The 23,687-nt window shown below is 61.1% G+C and overlaps 2 protein-coding genes across 2 annotated transcripts in view; both read right to left on the bottom strand.

Moving 5' to 3' along the window:
* Positions 1-3,717: 3,717 nt before the first annotated feature.
* On the bottom strand, positions 3,718-13,601 carry KRT82 (keratin 82, type II). The gene is made up of 9 exons (XM_004692508.1): positions 13,105-13,601; positions 11,350-11,558; positions 9,454-9,514; positions 8,816-8,911; positions 8,330-8,494; positions 6,272-6,397; positions 4,706-4,926; positions 4,470-4,501; positions 3,718-3,959 (listed from the first exon to the last, which is right to left on the bottom strand). Exons 1-9 carry the CDS (start codon positions 13,507-13,509, stop codon positions 3,718-3,720), a joined length of 1,557 nt encoding a protein of 518 aa, XP_004692565.1. The 5' UTR covers positions 13,510-13,601.
* A 2,932-nt stretch (positions 13,602-16,533) lies between these two features.
* The window catches only part of LOC101634423 (keratin, type II cytoskeletal 5-like), a 10,342-nt gene continuing 3,188 nt past the window's right edge, over positions 16,534-23,687 (bottom strand). The window contains exons 3-9 of the mRNA XM_004692724.1: positions 21,790-21,850; positions 21,110-21,205; positions 19,924-20,088; positions 19,133-19,258; positions 18,463-18,683; positions 17,742-17,776; positions 16,534-16,748 (exon numbers count right to left, since the gene is read on the bottom strand). Coding sequence (XP_004692781.1) covers positions 16,534-16,748; positions 17,742-17,776; positions 18,463-18,683; positions 19,133-19,258; positions 19,924-20,088; positions 21,110-21,205; positions 21,790-21,850 — 919 coding nt within the window. The remainder of the gene's footprint in view (positions 16,749-17,741; positions 17,777-18,462; positions 18,684-19,132; positions 19,259-19,923; positions 20,089-21,109; positions 21,206-21,789; positions 21,851-23,687) is intronic.

Here is a 23,687-nt window from a genome sequence, read left to right as displayed (position 1 = left end):
GCTCTTCTCTGCTCCCAGTTTCTGTCGAGTTTCTCCCCAGTCCCAGCCAGGGGTCGGGGTGGGGGGTGCAGCGTGGGGTCCTGTGACTAGAGGTGGGGGTGGGGGGAGGAAGTGCTGGGGTGAGATGAGGGTCTCTGGGGGCAGAGACAAAGGGTGGTGGGCAGGAGAGGCCATGTGGGGAGCAGAGGACTAGGAAATGGGAGCGATTTGGGGGAGACAGACACAGAAACCAGGAGCTCCGCTGGCGTCCCGCCGCCTTCCCCAGGCTTCTCGGGGCAGTTCCACACCTGTCCTCACAGGGGTGCTCACAGGGGACCTGGGTTTGGATTTCCCAGTGGAATTCACCGGGGCCCTGGCTTTCTGCACTAGGCAGGCCCCATGGCCAGGGCAGGGGCTGGGGCCAAACCTCCCTGTCCTGCTAACACCCGGCGTGGGGCTGCCCAGGAGGGAAGCTCAGATATTTGCAAAGGTGAGTGGAACGCGACTGGCCAGGCCACCTCCAGGAGGCCCTTTGTCCTGCTTGCCTGAGCCCTCTCCTCTCCCGGGCACTGAGGGGACCCCTTGGAGGAAGTTCTGGAGGGCGCGTGCCCGGCTCTGAGCTCCCTTCCGGCCTGAGCCGGGTGCCCCGTTACTGGGCGGAGTGGTGCCTTGTGGATGGCTCCTGACAGCCTCCCTGCCCCACCAGACCCGCTCAGGGGCCTGGCCACGCTGGGAAGCCCCGAGCTGGCCGGCGGGCTGGAGCCCCCAGGACGAGTGTGGGGGAATTTTCTCCCTCGTTCTGGTGGACGTCAGGGAGTCTCTGTGGCCCAGAGGGGGGCGGTCGATTGGCACCTGTCTCTGCGGACACGGGGCCAGTGCCCCTGTAGTTTGAGAGCTTTGAGCTATTAATCAGCAAGTTTAGCTGGCCCCAGGCCGCCTTGCCAGAGCTTCCAGTGGGAAGAGGCTCTGAGGCCTTTTGTCCCTCCCCTCTTCCCTGGGCCACAGGCTCTGGCTCACGCCTGCCCACGGCCTCTGCCCCTGACTAAGTGTGTTGACCTCAGGCTCCTGGCCAGCTTGCCTGCCCCTTCTCTGGAGGACTTCTGGGAGTCCGTGACAGGGGGTCCCCCTCGACAGCCATCCCCATATCTGCCTTCTTCTGTCCCAGGTCCGTGTTCCCTGGCTAGCTATAACCTCCAGAAGTGGGGACTGGGGTCAGGGCCCCTTTCAGAGAGGTCAGCTTCATGGAGATAGAGTTCACATACTACACAACACGCTCACGGGACATGTGCAATGTGGCGGTTTACACCCACAGGTGCGTGCAGCCATCGCCACAGTCAGTGTTAGAAGATTTTCATCGCCTCACAGAGAACTTTTCGTGGTCTTCCTTAGATATCACCTGCCACTGCCATCTTTCCCTCCTCCACCCCTCAGTGGCCACCATGACTTTTTGTCCCTCTAGATGTCTTATTCTGAACTGTCATGAATAAAATAACATGACATTCAGCTCCTTTTACTTGCCATAATGTTTTTGAGATTCAGCCACTGTAGCATGTAATAGTCCCTCACGCCTTTTCATGACTGTATAGTATTCCACCACATGGCTAGGCCACATTTTGTTTGCCCATTCACTTGATGATGAGCATTGGGTTGTTCCTACCTTTCGCCTGTTGGGAGTAGTGCTGCTACAAATGTTCGCATACACGTTTTGTGTGGCCATGTATTTCACCTCTTGTGGGGCTAATGCAGGAGTGAACTAGCTAGATCCTGTGGTCAGTCTGCTGTTTCCAGAGGGGCTGTGGGTTCTGTGTCTCTGAGCCTGCTGGGTGAGTCACCCTGTCTGGGTCTGTCTGGTTCACTGTATCACCAGCTCAGGCGTGGCCTGACCCATAGCTGGGGCTTGACATGTTCATTAGTGTTGAATGAAGAGTGACTGGCCAGGTCCTTCTGAGCGTGCCACTCATGGGTCTGTAACTCTAGACAGCTGCTGAATCTGTTTCCACAGCCTTTTCTGGGATCCTCTTTCTGGCCCCCTGTCCAGGCCTAATCATTCATTGCTTTCCTTTATTGCTCCCATTGTCTTTGACCATTGTGATTTATGACTCTTTAGGGGGGCAGCGAGCCCCTCAGGATTAGGATATATGCCCCGTAGGGACTGAGGGAGGGGAATGGCCCAGCGTTCGGGAGCAAGGTGTCACAGGGCAGTGAGTGGTGGGGGATTGCCGTGGCTCAGCGAAGCACAGGGGGAAGACTGGGGCCTTGCAGAGGCAGACTGCTGACACAGAATTGCAGCCCCATGTCTGGGGGTGCCCTAACAGGCAGAGGAGACTGGCATCGGCTGACGGGCAGTGCCACTTCCCTGCTTCCCCAGAACCCGGTTCCTCGTCCGGCATGGGGAAGAGAGCGCGGGGTCTGGATGCTCTAAGTGCAGGCAGGACAGTGACCTAGACTTTCTCCGCGGCCTGTGCGGAGACCACGTGTCGAGGCTTTGGGCGTGGGACCGGGTCTTAAGGGCGGTTTGTTTGGGTCAGCATTGACTCCACAGGCTGCCTGCCGATCATTCTATGCACCTCCCCCATTTGTATTACAGCCTGTATTTCCATGTCCATGCCCTTGGTGGGTACCCCCTCTTACCGCACCCCACAGAGCAAGGCGAATAATCCCGATTCCTGTAGCGTGTGTATAGTGAGCAGTTTATTGGAAGCAGACAGCCGAGGCTCCGGGCAGAGACTGGCTGCTCGGGTGGGCCGGGCTAATGCAGGAGGCAGGGCTGGGCCGGAGACTGGGGGGGTGTGGTTGGGGGGGGAGGGGTGTCCACTCAGCATCTCCTTGCTGAGATCTCTTCTGGGGGACAGCCCCCCAGCACTGACGCTAGGAAACACATTCATGTCAGACCCAAAGCCCCAGGGACTGCGGGGAGAGTGAGCGGGAAGGGGAGATTATGTACAGAGGTAGGGACGGGGCGGGCGGGCGCGCTGGATTCCACTGGGCAGTCGCGTCAACTCTTGACGCCCCTCTGTCCAGCACTTAACCCAAGAACGCTCGCCTTTGTTTTGGGCATCTGTCCACCAACAGCGGCTGATAGGAGTTCAGGAAGAAGACGTATAGCGTAGTATGAGTTCAACACACCTGAGCAGGTAAATCCACGGCCCAGAGACTGCTTTATTCTGTGTGCTGGCGGAGGGAGCCGCAGGCAGGCCCTGCGTTCCCCAGGAGCCCTGACACTAGCTTCTGGGGCTCAGACATGGACTGGGGGTATCGCCTTCTGACTTTTGCCGTAGCGCATGTTTTAGGTGATGTTCAAAGAAATTCCCCTTTCTGAGGTGCAGGAGAGCCAGAGGTACAGGAGGTGGGAAACTCCAGGGGTGGGAGGAGCAGCCCTCCACGGGACAACCCACCAAGCAGAGCCTCGAGGTGCCCACAGCGCCGTCTCGTCCGTGCCCACGGTCACTCCCCCGGCACACAGGGCCCCGCGCGTCAGTAGCTCAGGGACACGGGCGAGGCGCTGCCCTCCTGGACATCTTGTGTCCACTCCGGGGCCCACTCAGGCTCCGCACGCAGCTAAGTGAAAGGTGACTCAGAGATAAGGAAGGGCCTGTGAGGCCGCCCCAGAGAAGACGGGGGGGACCTGCCATGCGAACAGGAAGGTGGGGGTTGGAGGAGTCGTGTCTTCAGCCCTGTGGGGTGCCGATGGGGCTGGGCTGGTGCCCTTGTCCTGGGCCTGCAGCCTCTGGACTGGTGCTAACATTTGTGGCAGGTGGGGCCCCCGCCGGTGCCCAGCTTCATGCCGGAGCTCCGGCCGCCCCCACAGCCCAGCAGCCCCTGCGACTCCCAGGGGAGGCACAGTTCTCCGGTGCCCACCACGCTGCAGCTCCCGCTGCTCTTGACAACGCCGGTGCCCCCCGGGCAGTACTCGGCCCGCAGCATGGGCGTGCTGACCACGCACGGCTCATACACGATGGCTCCTTTGGAGCTGCTCACGGCTGTGGGCACAGGAAGGGCGTTCAGGGCCTCGCGGTGCACAGATGTAAGGCGTCTGTCATGTGCCCCGCCCCCTGCCCTCACCCCTGGGGCACCCCGCCCCAGCGCCCAGACACAGGCAGTGCGTTGAGGCCATGTGTTTTCACTCTCTCTAGAGACCACGGGCCAGGCCAGGCCCCATTTCTGCGCCTCTCTCTTGCACCCCACTTGTCATGCCCCTCTCTGGAGAACCTGCTTCAAGTCCTCCTCCCTGGAGTGGCCCCCTTGTCAGTGGGGCTCCTTGCAGTTTCTGGGCCCTGAGGCCTGGGGGCCCGGCTGCGTGTCTGATTCTAATTCTGCCTTCCAAGGACGCGGCTGGGCTGGGAGAGAGTGTCTCCACAGACCGGGGGCCCAGGGGCCTGAAGCCCTCCTCCGGGTCGGGAGGCAAGCCGAGGTCTGGGCTGGCGCCGTGGGGCCTGTCTATGTTGGGTTGACCAGCTCCCAGGACCCCAGGAGAAAGCACATCTACTCACAGATATTCACAGGCCCGATGCCTTCACACAGCCTGGGGAGAGGAAAAAGAAGACACAAGGTAGCCACATGCAGAGACGGGGCTGCTGAAATGCACAGCTCCCCTTCCTGCTCGCCCTGGGACCCGGTTTAGGAGCGGCCCTGCGGGTTCCCGCTGTGCTGGACGGGAGGTGACTGCGGGCTGGGCAAGTCCCAGCGAGCTGGTGCCCACACCTGTGCCAGGCTCCCCAGTGCCCACCTGTGCTCCTCGCCCTCCAGCAGGCGCCTGTAGGTGGCGATCTCGATGTCCAGGCCCAGCTTGGAGTTCATCACCTCCTGGTACTCCTTGAGCAGGCAGGCCATGTCCTGTTTGGCCTTCTGCAGGGCCTCCTCCAGCCCGGCCAGCTTGCACTTGGCGTCGCTGAGGGCTGCCTCGCCCTGCTGCTCGGCTTCAGCTATGGCTCCCTCCAGCTTGCAGCGCTGGGAGAGGACACAGAGGGGTGTTACTGGGGCCCCCTGGAGCCCCAGGCTGGACTCAGAAGAACAGAGATCATGCTTACTACAACATAATGGATAAATATATACCGGTTTCTGCCCCAGTCCCAAGTCCTAAGACCCTGGCGTTTCCTGAGAGATGGGGCCAGTAGGATTATCTTCTGTCCTAGTAATTGGTGCAGGTCCCAGTTTCTACACAGCCTCCCCAACCCCTTGGTGTTCTCTGCTGATAGCCATTTCTCTTGTTCTAATACGGCAGATCTGGGGATTAGTCACTAGAAAGACCAAGCCATGATTAGAAGCTTGGCGTGAGCACCCCACCTCCCATTCACCAGGTCGGAGAGGGTCGGAAATGTAGCTAACGACGCCACGTGATGCCTCTGTGATGAAGCTTCCAGAAAGCCTCCAAAAGCACTGCTTTGGGGGAGGTTGGTAAACACGGGGAGGAGTGGGGTGCCAGCGCCCTCCCACACCCCTCGCCCGCGGCCCTTCCCTCCGGCGGCTCCTCCGAAGATTTTTGGTTTAAACTGGCAACAGTAAGCGAACTGTTTCCTGAGTTCTGTGAGTGGCTCTAGCAGATTCACGGAGTCTGAGACGGGCTCTCGGGCGTGGTGCTAACGCAGTGGGCAGAAGCCTCTGTGGCAGCCTGGCCCTGGGTCTGGCCCTGGACTGGGGCCTGCTGGGGCCTGCTGGCGACCGAGCGCCCAGCTGTGGGGTCCAGTGCGCTCTCCGGGTAGTAGTGTGAGGACTGAGCTCAGCTGCAGGCCCGGGAGGTGTCGCAGATCTGCCTGGTGTGAGAAGCCCCCCCAGCGCTCACTCGCAAGGGGTCGCAAGAGCTGTGCGGTGGCGCTGTGTGAGGGTAACGGAAAAACAGAGGAGGGCACACTGTCCCCACACGGGGCTTCAGGTCTCTTTTCACCCTGGGACTGTCCCTCTGGGCTTGGGGGCCAAAGCTCCTGCTGTCACCCCTCGAAGGATCGTGTGTCCTCTTAGATCAGCTCGGCCATTTCTTAGGGGCTCTCCAGAGTCACCTTGAGTTCCAGGACCACGAAGGACAGTCTCTGGCGGAAAGGACCCTGCGGACATCGTGGCTAGCTCCCTTCTAAGGAGGCTCCTCCCTACCCTCCTTGACAAGAGGCCGCGGGGGTGGCCGCAGGGGCCGCGCCATGTCCCGAGCTGGCCTTCCTGCTGTCAGCAGGCCCTGCCGTAGCACAGCTTTGCTGTCTCGGGACGGCACGAGTAACCCCTCCCCCGCCCCCCCTCCCCCGTGGTGCCGGAAGGGCGGGGGACCCCGCACTCAGACAGTGAGTGGCTCCGAGCAAGGTCTCACCTGGGCTTTGACATTCTCAATCTCTTGCTGTAGTCTCTGGATCAGCTTGTTCATCTCCAGGATCTCGTTCTTGCGGTTCCGGAGGTTGTCACAGTGATTCCCGGCTGTCATCCTCAGCTCCTCATACTGCCGACCGTGGACAGATCAGGACTCCCGGCCCCCACCTCCGGGCACTTCCTGCCCACGACTTCCGGTGCGGCACCCTCCGGACCTCTGTACTTGTCCTGCTCCCGTCCCCTTCCTATTTCTGGCCGACCGGGGGCTTTGTGGGCTGCTCGTCATTGCCACCACACCGGTCTCATCCTTTTCGGCCTGAGGGTCACCAAGGCTCCCCTCCTTTTCATGGAGGGGTTTCTGTGCTCCCCCTCGGGCCCCTAACAGAGCTAGGACTGCAGACAGACCCTGCCTGCCCCCGCTGAGAATGTTCGTCCAGCCAACCAGTGTGTTGTGACCCCCTTCCCTGACTTAGCACTTTTGCAAAGTCTTTGCGCTTTGAATCTCATTTCTAAATGATAGAAATTTGTGTGCTCTAGATCCTAAAACCTGAGCCAAGTTAGGGTTTTCTGCGTTGGGTGGGTGGGAGCATTTTGCATAGGAAATGTGAAATACGAGAAGCATCAATCACCCTTTCGGTGACTTGGTTTTCCTGGGAAAGCTTAGGGTAGTCAGATTAATGCCCACTGTCCTCTTTTGCCAACAGAAGTCTGCTTTTCTTTGGAAGTGGCAATGCGCCCTGTGAGAATATTTCTCAACCTTCGTAGCAACATGATTTATGACCATTGATGGGTAGGGCTTCAGGGGAAGCTCTCTAGAGTGGGGGTGACTCAGAGGCATGTGTCCTTCGCCCTCTGTTCTCCTCCTGCCGGGAATGAGCAGGTGGATGGCGGCCATCTTGGGACACGAGGCAACCATGACGATTAAGACAATGTATCATGGACCCAATAGTGGGCTCGAAGGACCTGTGTCCCTGGTGATGACAGGACCTCTGTGTCACTTGTGGGCAGTCTATTGCTATGCTTCTGTTATTTGAGAAAAAGTAAAAACTGAATTTATTTTAATTTTTTTTGATTTCTTATCTTCACAGAAAGATACAACTCTTAGTTATAGAGATACAACTCTTACGTATAACTCCATTGCAGCATTCAGTTAATCTGAGTTAGAAGGTGGGGAAACTGAGGTTACTTTCCCAGGCCCACCTGACTGATGAGTGCTGCAGGCCTCCTGGGAGGAGGAAGGTGGCGAACCAGGTGAAAACTGGCTATGGATGACCCAGAGTGGGTCACCAGGCCTGATACCTTTGGCCACTGGATCTCAGAAAGTGGGCTGAGCCTCGCTTGGGGCTGCCCAGACAGTGGTGCCCACTGCCTTCAGCAGAAAGGGCCACGTACGCGGCCTGGCTCCCAGATCTGACCCTGCCTTCTCTGCAAGCTGCTTTCCATGGGCCCCCACACAGGTGCCCCATCAGGCATCAGGGTTCTGCTCCCCTGCCCCTCAGGGGGACATACCCTCCCCCGGGCTCTGCTTGGCCTTGGACATCTGGACCCAAGGCCAGTGCTTCTGCCTGTCCACCACGTGCCCCCTCGGCTGCTGCTTGGCCACAGGCAGGGTGAAGACTGAGAGGACCGTATTTGTTACATTTGTTAAATGAAATTGCCTTTGGGGGCCCCAACTGCCCTCCCAGTAAGCCCCTAATTAGCTGAGTCTGGGGCGGCCTTAATCACTGTTTCTGCTCTGCCATTAGGAACCGTGACATTAGCCGCCTCCCACGCCCAGGGCCCTCGCTGCCATCACTGCCAATTACTGTTCCCTCAGAGGGACACTTCCAGTGAGTCTCTGGGTGAATAAAGCTGGGGCACCCTGGCACCCTGATGACAGGTCTGGGCTGTCTGTGGGGTCCCCTCCCACATGCTCTGCAGGGACCTGGCAGAAACAACAGGGCTTGGGGTTTACGAGGTTCCCCATTGCTGTGGCATGGCAGGGCCCTCATTATCTCGTCACCCACTTCCTGGGGGTGTGCGGGCTTGGGGTCCCCCTGAACCCCCCCCCCCCAGGCCTCACCCGGCACTGGTACCAGGCCTCGGCTTCGGCTTTGCTGCGGCTGGCGATTTCGTCATACTGGGCCTTGATCTCAGCAATGATGCCGTCCACGTCCAGCTCCCGGCTGTTGTCCATCTTGACAATGACCGAGGTCTCTGAGATCTGAGACTGGAGCAGGCAGATCTCCTGGGAGGGGACACCGAGCTCAGGGAGGCTAAAGGCGGAGGGCGGGAGGAGAGGCAAGGCCCTCCGGCCTTCTCAGAGCAGATTCACGCGGGACTGTCACGGCTGTCCTGGCCTTCCAGCCACCTGCCTGCGCCTCGCCCCCACCCTCCAGGTATGGTGACCCCTGGGAGCTGGCTCCAGGGAGTCGCACTGCTCGACAATCATGCTGACTTCTTTATCTGCCCACGGCTAAGTTGCCTGAAACAGGAGCTTCTCCACCTCATTGTCCCCACGGAATTGACCTTTGCTCTGGTGCGAGGTGGGCAGCGTGGCCGAAGTTACCTCCTCGTACAGGCCTTTCAGGAAGTCGATCTCCTGGACCAGAGCCTCCACGTTGGTCTCCAGGTCCGCCTTCATCAGGAAGGCCGTGTCCACGTCCTGCAGCCAGAACAGGGACAGAGCCGTCACGGGGGCTGGAGAGATGCCTAAGTCCCCGGCCCAGGCCAGCCACCTCCCAGCAGGCTAGCGGCAGGTGACAGGTGAGCCCACCTCGCCTCACTTAGGTGAAGGGTGGAGGGGGTCCCCAGCCCTGGGACCCCACACTTGGCCCGGCCCCTCGGTGGGGAAGGGCTGAAGGGAGCGGGGTTCAGAAGCCAGGGGCGACTTTGTGGGCAGGAACACCCAGCAATCAGGGAAGCATCGAGACTGTTTTCATCTGCCGGGGTTTGAATCAGAGTGTGTGTTTGCTGTGTCATGTGGCATTAGTCATGTCCACAGCTCCTTGTGCAGGGATAGACACGGTTTCACCGGCTTTGGCCCCAGGGAGTTGGGAGGTGGAGGTCCAGGGGAGTCCGTGGGGTGTGAGGCTGCGTTTCGGGGCGGTGGGCAGCCGACCACTGGGACACGCCGAGGGGCTGGCGTCCGAGGCCAGTTGGGCCGGCTCGGGCCACTCCCGCCCCCCCAGCGCCAGCCTCCCTCACCTTCTTCAAGGCCACAAACTCGTTCTCAGCACAAGGTCGCAGGGAGAGCTCCTCTTCGTATCTGGTGGAACAGGTAGGAGACAAAGCTCTAGTTCAGCTTGTGGGGTTCGGAAGGCCTGAGGGTCGGGGCAGGCCGCCTGGTGCTGACTGCACCCCGAGAGCCACCAGCGCGGCCTGTCTCTGGGCATCTCTGTTCCAGCCACCGGAGAGGTGATCATTATCGCGGCCTCTCATTATCCACCAGGCCAGGCTGCCCCCCACCCCCGGCCTGTTGCTGCGATGGGCCCCGGGGGCGGCAGACCTGGAGCTCAGCCTTTGTCTCAGGCCCCCTTGTCTGTCGTCTCCCCTGGAGAGGGGGAGAGCGGGTGGCTGCCTGCTGCCGGCACAGCCGTCTTTTCTGAACGCCCTGAGGGGCAGCTGGGGGCCACTGGCCTCCCAGCTGACCGTGCCCTCACCAGGGGAGTTCCGAGCCTGGCCCCTACCTGCAGCCCAGACACAGAGGTAGCAATTACCCGCTTTCCCAGGCCCACACAGCCGCGCAGCGCTTCCTGGTGGCTCTGCGGGAGCTCCTAGTCCACTCACTGCTCCGGCAGTGGAATCAGGGTCAGGGGCTTTAGTCCGCTGGACTGACTCGGTTTGAAGAGCGACACTGACCTATCCAAGGCCCCCTGCCTCCTTCCTCCTGCCCGGCCCTGCCAGGCTCTGGAGCTCCCGCCCTGGCAAAGCTGGGCTCTGTCCTGCGCTCGACTGAGGCTTTGGGTGCGTGCCTCGGCCTCTCTGTTCAGTGTCATCCTCTGTAAGCAGGGTTCACGCCGACCACGTCTCGCAAGACTCTTGTGAGTTGACCTCTCGGGGTGTCAACACCTGACGGCGCGGGCCTGCCCCGTTGCGCCCCTGGCGACTAAGGGCCGGCTGGCGAGTATGTTTGGACACATCTGGTCTCCTCCTGCCCCACTTTCCAGAGTCCTCACCTTGGGCGGCAAACCATGCCAACTTGTGGGTCACCCCGTGTGAATCGCCCCCTGGGGACTGGCACCCCTCCCTGCCCCTCACGGTCTCCCACACCTTCCCTGTCACAGTCCTCGAGGTGTCTGCTCCCACTTTTCACACTCCGGCCTGTCCTTCTCTAGGGTCTATGCTGGGATCCCCTTTTAATAAGGAGCATTGGTGTGAGACATGCTGCAGGGTCCCAAGCCAATGGCAGTGTCCCCAGGAAGCCTTCCTGGGCGCTCCCTTCTGCTTTCTTGCTTTCTGGGGACTCCTGCCCCTCTCCCCTGAGGTGTGCGGGGTGGGAGGGCAGGGAGGTTTGCGGCCAGGGTGCTGTGAGGAGCCGCCAGCCTTCCGTCTCTGACGGCCGGTCCGCCCGCAGAGCAGAGGGCTCCAGAGGGCTCCGAGTAGCTCACGGCGGGCCCAGCAACGTGACCGTCCCCGCGTGGGGCAACATGACCGTCCCCGTGTGGCCCCGAATGCCTTATCTGGGCCTCAGCCTCTTGCCAGCGCTGGGCCTGTTAGCTGAAGCTCGTCATCAGCCTGCGCTCAGCCCCCTCCTCTTGCTGGAGCCAGGCTCTTGGGTGGCCCGGGGAGGGGGCAGGACAGAGGGCTGGTGGTGACAGCGGTGACAGGACGGAGGCCCGAAATCAGGGGGTGGGGGGGGGGCGGCGGAGCACGCGGGATCTGTGAGACTTCCCGGGCTGCAAGAAGCGAGAGCGGGGGAAGAGACAGGCTTCCAGAGCTTCTACTTGGAGAAACAGCCCGCCCCCGGACGCTGCACCTGTCTTCTCCCTCCCACCTCCTATACCACAGAGAAACAAAGTTGGGCCTCCCCATTCCTAGGTGGGGACCCTGAGGTCAGGGCCCCCTGGGCGGCTCGCAGACCTCTGGGGGGCTGAGACTCACTTTTTCTTGTAGGTCTCCAGGGAGTTCTGGAGGCTGCACAGCTCGGCCTCCAGCCTGGCGCGGTCCCCGGCCACGCAGTCCAGCTGCCTGCGCAGGGCGCCGATGTAGGTCTCGAACAGGGGCTCCATGTTGCTCTGGCAGCATCTCTGCTGCTGCATGAAGTTCCACTTGGTCTCCAGGAGCTTGTTCTTCTGCTCGAGGAAGCGCACCTGCCGCCCAGAGAGGGGGGTCACGGGCAGCAGGGCCAGGGCCAGGTTTGGGGGCAGCGAACGGCGGTAGGAGCTATGGGGTGAGTCTGTGTTCTCTCTCGAGACCCCTCAGCCATGGCTGGGGTTTACGGAGACTATGGGGGCCCCGCGTGGCCGGGCGCCTGAGCGTGTGTCTTTTCATGGCCCCGAAGTTGCCCACTGTGGCGGAAAGAGCATTTCCTCGAGCAGCCTGGCCGCCTTGCCTAGGGGACCAAGCCAACCTCCCCTCCGAGCCTCCCCGGTTTCCTGGGGCTCCCTCTTGGGGCCGGGTGTGGGAGCACTTTGAAAGTCTCTTCTGTGCGGCTGGCCTCAGAATGGGGGCCTTTAATTAATTAAAGACGTGGAGGGAGGTCAGGTCCTAGGACTCTGGCTCTGTGTCCTGCCCAGTTGGCTCCCAAACAGTGACCCCCCATCCCCTGCCTTGGGCACCAGGATCAGGAGAGCTGAGGGGCTGATGGCGTCACCCAGGGGCCCTGGCAGAGGGCAGACCCTTGCCTGCCCTGGCTTCCCTGTATCGTGTTGTCTCTTAAGAAAACTCTGGAGGAAGTGAGGCCTGCAGCCACATCACGGCAGGTGCGGGCTGGGGTGGGGGGAGCCGCTGGGATGACTTCTGTTAGAACATCCGAGATTTACAAATAAAACCGCACTGGGAACAGTTCCCTCGGCTAACGCAGACCCTTGAGGGCCACTTTGGCGTATAGTAGCTCCTCCGAGTTTCCTGCCACCCTCAGCACAGCCCCCGCCCCAGGCTGCAGGGTGCCGAAGCTGAGCCATGAGTGGTTTGCACGGGGCTTTGGGGTAACTGTCAGTGGAACCGACCCCAGTCGTGGGCTCCTGACTCTTTGGCCCAAAACTTTGGGCCACCAGCAGCATTGGCTCAGCCCTTGGCAAGAATCCTGCTCCCCTAAGGAGCCCTGGGGGGTGGGAACAGGCCCGGAGGCTGCTGAGGGGGACGGACCAGCAGCCACCAGGCCTGTGCCTCTGGGACTGACAGAGGTAAGACTTTGGTCCATGCCAACTGCGCCCCCAGCTCTGACTGCACCCCCCACCTCCCCCCCACCCCGCTGCCTCTCATTCCAGGCCTAGGGTGATGGAAAATTCCAGGTCACAGCGCCCATCCTGAATCTGGACCAGGGCCTTGCCCAGCTCGGCACTAGGAGGGCAGCCCTGGTAATGGCCTCCTCAGAAGGGCAGCTCTCTGCCTCTTCGGGTGTCCCTTTCAGTACCTGTCATGCCCTTCACAGGTCTCCTGGCTATCTGGGCCTGCATAGCTTGGGAACTCTAGCAGACCACCCAGAAAGAGCGGGTAGATCAAAAGAGCAGGACACAGGCACAGAAAGTTTACGGCCGGGCCCGACCTAACCAGCTTAAGTAGCAAGTGGCTGTCGGGCACAGAGGAGGTCGCTGGCCAGCTGCGATCTCTCTGCTGTCCCTCTCTTCCTGGCCCCTGGCCCAGACCAGGATTTTCTCTGCTCCGCCCGCCCTGGCCCACGGCCCGACCCTTCACCTTGTTGATGAACGACACGAAGCGGTTGTTGAGGCATTTGATCTGTTCCTTCTCGTCCCTCTTCACCCTCTGCACAGTGGGGTCGATCTCCAGGTCCAGCGGGACCAGCAGGCTCTCGTTAATGGTGACGGGGGTGATGCAGGCCGACGGCGCACAGGAGGCCCCCACTCGGTACCCGAAGCCAGGCAGCCCACACCTGGAGGCCACCCGGGGCCTCCCGAAGCCCACGTTGCACAGGCTGCGGGAGCCCAGGCAGCCCAGGGCACGGAGGCCCGCTCCGCCCCCAGGCCGGCAGGGGCCCTTGCTCACGGCGTAGTGGGCGACTGTCCGGGGCAGGACGGCCGAGCAGGAGCTGAAGCTCTGGGCCCCGCATCTGGAGCCCTGCTGGAAGGAGCGGAACGACATGGCGCGAGGGACGCGGAGACGGGCCCTGGCGGGAGCCTGCAGTTGGCAAGCCCGCTCGGCCTCCGCCCTTTTATCTGACGGGGATGGGGGCTGAGCTGGGTCAGACTCGAAATCGCCATTAAATCCGTTTATGAGCTTGGGATATTGGCAACTGCTAGGCACCAGGGTCGATAATTAGGGTAGCAAAGAGCAAAGGGAAGGCACCAATGGCCGGTGCCGGTGGGCCCAATAAAAATGCATCTGCCTTGTTTACGGGGGTGATGAAAGGGGCCAGGCAGGCAGGTGCGTTTGGTGTGCTCGGTGGCTCGGCCCCAAGGACAGGGGGCGTTGGGACTGGCTGCCGCTTCGCTCCTGCTGGCCTGGGGAGAGGCCCGCCACCCTGCTTGAAGATGTTCCCTCTCCCAAGGCTGTTTTCGTGTGTTTCGAAGGCGCTCCCCTAGGACCCCTGGGCTGCTAGAAGGCCCTAGAATTCCCAGGGAGGAAGACTTTGGGGTGCGACAGGCCTCCCTAACCAGGTCCTCAGGCCGGTGAGGTCCCGGGCCTGGCTGGCTGCCCCCGCCCCACGAGGCTCCGCGACAGACTCCGGCGAGAAACCTTGTCCATGGGGTGGTGCTGGTGGGGGGGTGCTCTAATAGACCATTTGGGCCCCCAAACAGGCGTTAGCTCTGGGCTCTCCGTCTCTGCTCCCTGTCTTCCCATCCAGTACCTCTCTGAGGGTGATTACAGCCAGCTTGGCCTGAGGACCTTTGGGGGTACCCTTGTTGCTCTCAGGAGCGGTTCGGGTAGATGTGGGGTTCAGACTCTCTCGCCAGCCACAGGTCAGACTCTGGATCCGTCGCCCTCCCACCCGCACCCCCTCCAGCAGCCCGATCAGCCGCGGCTGGCTACTCTTCCCCCACCCAGGTCAAAACCAAATGGTGGTAATACCAGAGCGCTGACCGCGGGCTTGCTGTGTGCGTGCATGCGGAGCTCTGACCTCATTTTTTCATTTCGTTTTTCAAGGGCACCAGTGTGTCACTTGCATTTCACGAGTGGAGCAGAGCAGGGAGGAAACTCCCTGGAGTTGCACGGCTTGTCTGTGACAGGAGTTTCCGCCGCTTCTCTCCAACCCTCACTGTGGAGAGAAGCCTCTGCTGGAGACTGGGGGTCAAACGCCGATACGCATTCTGGCTCCCCGTTCCTCCGTTTCCCCAGCACAAGGAAGCTCAAATGTTTCTTGTGCTCAGAAGTGCTCAGCCTGGGTGACCCGTGTGTACCTTTGACTTGGGGCCTGGGGGAGGTGACAGGTAGTGGACACCCCGAGCTGGGCGGCGGAGGGCGTGCAGACCCCTCCCTCAGTGTCAGGGAAAGAGGCTCCCATGTGCCACAGAGGTGGGCCCAGGAGATGGGGTGGCGGGAGAGAAGTCACCCCGGCCTGTGCCTGCTGGAGGGAGCTGCTGGCAGACCCGTGAGCGCGTGGGCTCGGGGTCCCCACCACTCCCAGGCCAGAGGCTGGGCTCTGTGACCACGAGGGCCCCCGGGAGCCCAGGGCCAGAGCTGGGGGGCACAGGTGGATTTGTGGTGGCGGGAGGCATTCCCCGAGAAACCCAGCGCCGAGGTTGCCGCCCGGGCATGAGGACACAGTCAAGAGCCAGAGAGCTCGGTGCCATTTTATTGAAGCGGTTTCGGGAAACAGCAGGCCAGGGGAGCAGGCCGCTCGGGCCGGGCTGTCGCGGTCAGTCGGGCCTTGGCGAGGCGCTTCCTCCCCCTCAGCAGAGCGCAGCAGTGGCCACTCGCCCTTGGAATGCATTTGGGTCTGAACTCACCGGCAGCGCCCGGAGGGGTCACTCCTGCTCCCCGGGAGACACTCTCCGAAGGCCAGCCTCAGCAAGCCCCGTGTCTGCCCACTGCCCTGGGCTCCTCACCCCACCTCTGCTGTCTCCCCAGACACTACACCCCATCCGAGTAGGGAGGGCCCCAGGGGCTGCGCTCCCGGCTACCCCGGGGGAACAGGGAGCTTGGGGTCTGGGCTGCAGACAGCACATCCACCCACGGGCATTTCAGGGACCGGGAGCTGGAGAGGAAAGTCAGGAGAGACCAGGAAGCTGCCCAGAGCGGGGCAGGGAGGAGAGGCTCTGGCAGCAGGGGCCGGGGGTGGACTCGTGCAGGGCTGAGGGCCTGAGCCCGCAGAGGGGAGAGGTGGGAAGGGCTTGGGGAAAGGGAGGGAACTGCAGGAGAGGCTGGCAGGGAGGGAGGCGCCCAGCCTGCAGGCCAGCTGGCCGCAGCCGCCTCCAGGCAGTTCCGAAAGAGGCCAGCAGGGGCGCGTCTGCTCCCCGCGGCCTCTCAGGCACCCGCGGGCCCTCACCTCCTGGAGGCCGCTGCGCCCGCCGGCCGGTCACTCTGACCCTGGCTCCACGAGGCGGCTTTGGAAGAAGCCATGGATTATCACACCATGGATCTTTCCAGGCCACCAGAACTTTTGGGTTCTTACTAAACCTGTCCCTTCTAGAAGGAATTAAGAATTGGCAGTGTTTTTGAAGAGTCCCATACTCTGCTGGGGGCATCAGGAACGTGACGGGAGGGGCGGGGTGTGCGCAGACAGCGGCGAGGAGGAGGCGGGTGTGGGCGGGCTCGCAGGACTCCCGGCCCCGGGGCTGCGCCGGGCAGGTGCGCACGGGAAGCCCGGTGTCTGGACTTCGCTTCTTTGGTCAGCAAGGCCAGGATCAGCCCTCGGTGAAGGACTGTGACTGAGAGGCTCTGGGTCGGGCAGGAGGAGACCCAGCCACACCCTCTACTGGGAGCTCCTGGAGGGCCGCGTCGGGGCCGGCCCGGGTGTGGACGCCGTGAGCCCTGCGGGGGTTCTGGCCTGAGGTGCGAGTGGGTGCCGCTGCGGGGCTGCCCGGGCAGAGGGAGGACAAGCTGGCTTAGACCGCAGCCCTGCCCGGGCCCTGGGCCCCCTGCTGGGGGCTTTGTGCTTGGGCGAGGTCAGCAAAGCAGGCCTGAGCGCGGGGAGAGGGGCCGGCGGGGACGTCCGCCGGGAGCCGCTCAGCTCCGGTAGCTCTTCTTGGTGGACGACGTCTTGGACACGACGCGCATGCTGGAGCTGCTGCCCACGTTCCGGCTGCTGGTGGAGCTGAAGCCGCCGCCGCTGCCGCTGCTGCTGCCGTAGCAGACGCTGCTGCTGTAGCCGCCGCCGCCGCTGCCCATGCAGAGGCCGCCGCCCCCGCTGTAGCCGGAGCCGCCGGAGGAGGACACGACCGCTGCGGAGAGAAGCGCGGGCCGCGGGGTCCTCAAACTGCAGCCACAGCTGTGAGCACAGGCCGGGGCACTATGCCGCTGTGCAGCCCCCATTCTTAGAGGGAAAAGTGGAGGTGCAAAGAGACCAGGTGGTGGACCCCACATCACACCTGTGAGCCAAGGCTTCAGACTGCTGTGCTCGGCCACCCCTCACCTGTCCACCTGGGCTTCTCCTATGGGAAGTGCATGAGGCCTCACCGACAGGGAGGGTCACGGACCCCCCATTGGAGGAGGCCCCAAAACCATCCAGATGAACTCGCCTCCCCCCAGGATTCCAACTGGAACCCCTTCTGCAGCTCCGCCCAGATCTGCTCAAGCGCCTTCAGTGACAGGCGCTCGCTGCCTCAGATGTCGCCCTCCACCGCCTGCCGAGAATTCGCAGCTGCCTCTTTGGCCTCCCCGCTCGGTGTCCACTCTCTGGACGAAGCATCCCCTTCCTTGGGCATGGAGACCCCACCTTGGTTCTTCAGCGTCCCCCACGTGGTGCTGCCGAAGCCCCCTGACACCCCCCAAGAGCCAAGCTCTGGCAGCCCTGCGCCCTGCTCATCGCCCTGGGAGCTCGGTTCTTCCTGAGTAGCCCCGTCCGGGCCGTCCGGCCTCTGCTGCTGGGGGTTTTGCTGCCACTATGAAGTTGCTCTTTGGTAACCACTTGATAGTTGTGTTAGTTTGACCTCCTGGCAGAACTGGCTGAGAAGTCAGCTGCTCGGACTGGGGCCTTCACTCTGGTGCTGGCGTCCTCTGGGGCCAGGGTGGGCTCATGACCCCAGTGGAACCAGCTTGGGGGGAGGGGTCAAGATAAGTCTCTCTCCACCGCAGGAGGAAGGGCCAGACAGTGGCCAGTGCACACCACAGGACTTGTGAGAGGGCCTTGCTGATAAGCACCAGACTTCTCAGGGACACGCTCAGCTTCTCTTTCTACGACCCCCCTCACCCATCATCCCAAGACGTTTACTTACAGATGTTCACGGGTCCGACACCTTCTCCAGTGAGTCTGTTGCAGGTAAGGGAGAGAAAGACATTTCATTTGCCGAGAAGCTAAATGCCCGGGGCTCTTTGGGGTTAAGTCTCAGCACTAGGAAGCTGTCCACAGCCACTGCAGCCTGAGTTCGATCCCCGGCCAGGGAGGGACCCACATGGCGTGGTGGTGAGTGTAGGTCTCTCCACTGCCCCCCTCAGCAGCCTATTTCAGTTGATCTGCTGTTCTGCTCCCCACTCTGACTCTGGCGAATCCTCTCAATCCCACACCTCCGCTCAAAACCCAATTCTTGTATACATACATAAATAAAAATAAATCTTAAATAAAATAAAATAAGCCACCAGCTCAGAATGTGGACTGCGTGCCGGCCCTGCGCTCAAAAGACGTTTATTTATCTCATTAATTTTAGGAAGCTACTGTGAGTCTGGGAGGGGGTTTCTAGAAGGTGGTCAAGTGGGGAGAGGGGTCCTGAGGCCACAGGTCTCTCTGGTGTGTGGCTTCACTGGCCATAGGGCCTGGCCAGAAGTGGCCCTGTTACCTACCGCCTCCAGGGGCGGCCTTTCCTGACACCGTCACTCTGGTCCCCTGCCCGGGTGTAGCAGGTGGGGTGGCTGGACCCTCGCATTCCTGCCTTGGCATTTCTCCCTGGGCCTTGTGGCATTGCTCTAGTGCTCTGTGGGCCTCTGGGAGAGACTGCCCACCTGCACTCCTCGCCCTCCAGCAGCTTCCTGTAGGTGGCGATCTCCATGTCCAGGGCCAGCTTGACGTTCATCAGCTCCTGGTACTCGCGCAGCTGCCGGGCCATGTCCTGCTTGGCCTTCTGCAGGGCGTCCTCCAGCTCGGCCAGCTTGCTCCTGGCGTCCTTGAGGGCCATCTCCCCGCGCTGCTCGGCGTCGGCGATGGAGGCCTGCAGGTTGGCGCACTGGAGGGGGACAGGGGTGGTGAAAGCGCGTACGGAGAATACAGTAAGGTGTGGACTTCAGGCAAAAACTGTGGAGGAGTTTCCTGAGGTGGGTTCCATGCACGAAGACCTGGAGCGTCATCCTCATTAAAAGTACAGATGGACCCCCCCTCCCTGGGACGATTTGAGACTTAGCCAGGAGAGGGAATGTGATTTGGGGGTGCTGAGCTTCTCTGGGTGGTAAGGCGAGCCAAGGTCTTGCCTCCAGGGAACAGAGCGTTCCCAGGGGCGCGGGTGTGGCGGGTGTGGCGTGGGTCTGCCCTGAGCTCCGGTGGGACAGGTGGGCATTTACAGTCCTGCACCGTCCGGGGAGGCTTCTCGGGGGAGGCTTCTCCCGCGTGGGCTGAGTTAGGACCAGACCCAGTCTGGGGGGCCGGGGGCGTGGAGGGTCGAGCCTGGGAGCAGCCCACCTGCTTCTTCAGGTTCTCGATCTCGGCCCGCAGCCTCTGCATCATGCGGTTCAGCTCGGAGATCTCCATCTTGGTGCTGCGGAGGTCGTCCCCGTGCTGGCCGGCGGACTGCTGCAGCTCCTCGTACTGTGGGTGGGCAAGCGGGTGTGGGGCGGGCAGTCAGGCAGCGGCTTCCAGGCCAGCGGTCTTCCTGGGCCCTGCCTGGAGGGCCTCACGCGCCATCGAGTCCAGGGGCATTGCCTCTCGGCCCTGCCTGCACCCCCATCCCTGGCATCCCCCCGAGCCCTTCTTCCTGGATCGCGTCTTTCCCCCCGCTCTCGGCCCGGGTGTCTCACTCTCACATCAGGCCGGGGTGCCTGTCGCGCCCCACTTTTTAAGCCCTTTCAGTTTGTCTTCCTCGGCTCAGGGTTCTGGTCTAATTCGGCCCTCATCTCGTCCTTGTCTCCAGCCTCTGCCTGCCGTTCCAGCTGTCCGCTCTGGATCCAGGAGCATAAAGCCCCTCTCGTTCCTACCCCGTCTCTCGGCTCCTGCCAGCATGGATGGCCAGTGCTGCCCAGCTGCCCCGCATCTCTCTGCAACAGGGCACCCGAGGCAGAAGCACTGACCCCTCCCGTCTTCGTCAGACTCCCCCAGGCCCTGCGGGTGCTGCCTGAGGCGTACTCGGCCAGAGGGCCCGCCCCGGAGACTTCCAGCCCCATCAGACTGGACGCCAAGACATAAGGCTCTTACCTAATTTGCCTTTGAAATTCTGGTTCTCTGCTGCTGTTTAATAAATTTGACCTTGACCTCACCTTGCTGCGGTACCAGCTCTCGGCCTCGGCCCGGCTGCGGTTAGCGATGTCCTCGTACTGGGCCTTGACCTCGGCGATGATGCTGTCCAGGTTCAGGGAGCGGTTGTTGTCCATGGACAGGATCACGGAGGTCTCAGAGATCTGAGCCTGAAGCTGAGCCAGCTCCTGTGAAGGGGGCCACATGGGAGCTGAAGCAGGGCCCAGGGGTGTGTGCGTGTGTGTGTGGAGACCCTGTGGCGGGCCCCCAAACAGACCCTGACATCGGGGGTTTCACTTGCACTGGGAAGATATTGCTTGGGTCTGAAAGAGCCAGAAGGACATTAGAGAGCCACTGAGTTCCCAGCGGTTCTTTGCCATCGACTCCTCTGCATCAGGCGTGCAGCAGTAACTGCAGAATTTTCCAGAAGGCACTGGGGCAGAAAGGCATGCCCTGCCATGGCCTGGCTGTACTGTCGCCTGCTGAGAAAACACCGTCTTTCACACCAGTGAGGAATTCTGGTGAAAGGAAATTGAGTCAGAAGGAGCCAGAAACCCCTGCTCCGACCCAGCCCCATTTCCAGCTTCGGTCTCGCGGGTCCTTAGGCACTGCAAAGGGACACTGGCTCCACACAGCAGAAACGGGCTGAAAATTCAAGTCTTAGATCTGACCGGCAGCGTGCGAGCACCTCAGAGGGGCCAGTCACGCCTCTCTCGCTCTGCCCAGGGCTCGGACAGCCTCATGTACGCGGCAGGTGGCTCTGGAGCGGTAAGCCAGCCAGTTCGTTCCTGACGGCTGTCCAGACTCACTTAGAGCAGCGGCTCGCAAAATGCCCCCCGACAGGTGACGGAGCCACCCGCGGTCAGTCTGGGACAGGAGCAGGTGCACGGCCTGGGCAAGCCAGGTTGCAGGTAGCTGCCCGCGAGAATCCCACAGTAGCCGGTTTTTTGTTTTTGTCAACGGTACGTGGTCGGTCCAGGTGGTCAAGGCTAAATTTCTCAGCTGACCTGACCCAACAGCTGCCCTAGGGCACCTCCTTTATTCCTGAGTGGGGATACTGCACCTACTGCGTGAGTTTGGGGTGAGGTGCAGAAGGAAGACCTGGGAAGGAGGCAGCGGAAACTGCCTGGCGAAGGCCCCCCGCCCCCCGGCCATCACCACGCCCAGTGGGGGACCTCCCATGCCCTGGCCATCGGCCCCTCTGTTTACCGCCTCGTAGAAAGCTCTCAGGAAGTTGATCTCGTCCATTATGGCGTCCACCTTGGCCTCCAGCTCCACCTTGCTCATGTAGGCGGCGTCCACATCCTGGGGACACAACGAATGGTCACCACTGTGCTGCCGGCTGGGCTGCCAGCCCCTCAGCTGTGAGTGCAGCGGAAGAACTTCGGGTCTGCATTCTAGATTATGGGGTGAACTTGGAGGGGTCCCAGCTGCGAGGCCCAGGCTTGCTCATCAGGGAAACGCTCATCAACTGGCAGGAGCACCTAGGTCAGCTGGCTGACCCCTCCTGCTGCTAGGACCCTGCAAACAGGCTGGCCCATAATGCAGGAGCCTGCCCGCCCCCTCCTTCCTGAGCCTGCTGGACCATTCTGCACCCTCACTCAGGTCAAGGCCTCTCTGCCACGGCTGCCCCAGGGAGGGCTGGGTGTGATTTGCAGCTTGAACTTGACCTCCTGAATCCAGACTCACTTCTGATGAGCAGGGTACCATGGGCAACCTACTTAGCCCCTCTGAGCCTGAATTTCCTCACGCGTAAAGGAAAGCCTGCTTCCAGATGTTTGCACAGGTGTGCAAATGCAGCCGGGGGTGCCAGGTCCCCGCAGCTCCAGCAGCTGCCGGCCTGAGGGCGCCTGCACCAGGGGTCAGGAGGGAGTGTCCCGCCTCCTCACCTTCTTGAGCATCACAAAGTCATTCTCTGCCACTGTGCGCTTGTTGATTTCTTCTTCATACCTGTGGGCAGCGTCCAGAGGGGGTATGAGGAGCGGGGTTTGTGCAAGTGAGGACCGAGAGCAGGGAATACAGGGGAGCAGACAAGGGCGGGTGTCCAGAGCTGTCCTGGAAAATGGCAGGCCGCGGCCTTCCCAGGTCCCAGATCAGTGCAGTCACCATCGCTGACCCAAACCCAAAACCCCGAGCGGCGGCCCAGCAGCACCCCCTCCTCCTTTCTGCGGGTGGGGCTCCGGGCTGCCTCAGACGCCTACAGGGGCACGCCTGCTCCCTACTTCAGCCATGTTTCCTTTCTTACTCCGTGGTCCTGTCCTCTCTCAGACAAAGGGCCTGAGGACAGGTGAGGGGGGCGTCCCGGCTTTGCTGGCCCGGCACCCCGGCGCCCACGCCTTGCCAGGCGCTTGCGTTCTCTGTGTCCAGCCGGAGCCCCCTTGGCCCGCTGTGCTCCAGGTTTCCTGCAAGCAGCCCCTTCTGCCCAGGGGCCCGTAGGTGTGCCCCTGACCACTGGCCTCCGGGAAGGAAGTCTCCCTTCTGTAGGTGATCCCTCCCCACCCATCCCCCCGAAACGCCAGGTGTCTCAGCTGCTTCGGAGGGCGGCTTGCGTTTTGGGTCCTCCCCGGTGAAGCAGCCTGCGGCTACCCGTTGTCCCTACAAAGCACTAGCCCGTGCTTTGTGCGTGACCAGACCCTCTGTGCTAATACGGCCCGTAGGACCTTGCTGGCTTCGGAACTTCAGTGTCGGCTTCTCCCAGATTCTCTGGGAAACGGAAGTGGTTTTCGTCACTCTGAGCACGCACCAACTCCTAGCTATGCTTTCTGTTCCCAGCTCATCGTCCCTCTGCATCACGTGACCATGTACCAGCCACTCAATGCTCTGCAGCAGAGAGACTACTAACTAGGAGCTCGCTCGCTCCCCTGGGCCTTTCTTTCTCAAGCTTGAACACTCGCCTCCTCCTCCAAGAAGCCTTCTTGGATTGAAAAATCGATTCCATGTTTGCATAGGCAACTTAAGTTCTTCATCCGCTCTTGCTGCTTTTGTGTGTCTGCACCAGTATGCCATTCGACCTACTTGGCAACATGATTGCTAGCATGTATTAGCAGGCTTTCTGTGTGCCGGAGCATGTATTAGCAGGCTTTCTGTGTGCCGGAGCATGTATTAGCAGGCTTTCTGTGTGCCGGAGCATGTATTAGCAGCTTTCTGTGTGCCGGGCACCAGGCACCATACCAAGCATCTTCCTTCCAAGTTTTAATATAATATTCTCAGTCCTCCTCTTACTGTGAAGTGAAACTATTAGTATAGCTCTTTAGCAGGAGGACTGGAGCTAAGAGAGGTTAGTTTTCCTTAGGTTAGCTGGTATAGTTGAGCCAAGATTCTGGCGTTGTCCAACCGTCCTTGCTGTGATGGGAAAAGCCACATGCCACAACTGAGCACCTGGAAGGTGGCCGGGGTAACCGAGGAGTTGATTTTAAGTTGCATTTAATTTTAATGAATTGCATTTAAGGAGTCACCTGTGGCTAATGCTGGCACAGCTCTGAAACTTGAACTCTTACTACATTATACAACAGGAGCCAGAATTCCTTATCAGTCACTTATTATGTTTGGACCAAGATAATAAAAATCAGACGAAAAGAATACAAATAAGATAATCGCTCGTGTCGACAAGCAGACATGTGTTATCGTGTTGAGTGGTGTGGGTGTGAGTGTGTGAGTGTGTGTCAGTGTGAGTGTGAGTGTGTGTGAGTGTGAGTGTGAGTGTGTGTCAGTGTGTGAGTGTGTGTGTCAGTGTGTGTGAGTGTCAGTGTGAGTGTGAGTGTGTGTCAGTGTGTGTGAGTGTGTGAGT

The sequence above is a fragment of the Condylura cristata genome, unplaced genomic scaffold (genome assembly GCF_000260355.1).
Source record: "Condylura cristata isolate star-nosed mole 26May11 unplaced genomic scaffold, ConCri1.0 scaffold00034, whole genome shotgun sequence".
Lineage (NCBI taxonomy): Eukaryota > Metazoa > Chordata > Mammalia > Eulipotyphla > Talpidae > Condylura > Condylura cristata.
This window is presented reverse-complemented; position numbering and strand designations above follow the sequence as displayed.

Coding starts and splice junctions, on each gene's coding strand:
- KRT82 (XM_004692508.1), bottom strand. CDS start 13,509: ATGTCGTTCCGCTCCTTCCAGCAGGGCTCCAGATGCGGGGCCCAGAGC. Junction 11,559..13,104: donor TCGTGTCGTTCATCAACAAG/GTGAAGGGTCGG, acceptor TCTGGGCGGCAG/GTGCGCTTCCTCGAGCAGAA. Junction 4,502..4,705: donor CTGGAGGGCGAGGAGCACAG/GTGGGCACTGGG, acceptor TCCTCTCCCCAG/GCTGTGTGAAGGCATCGGGC.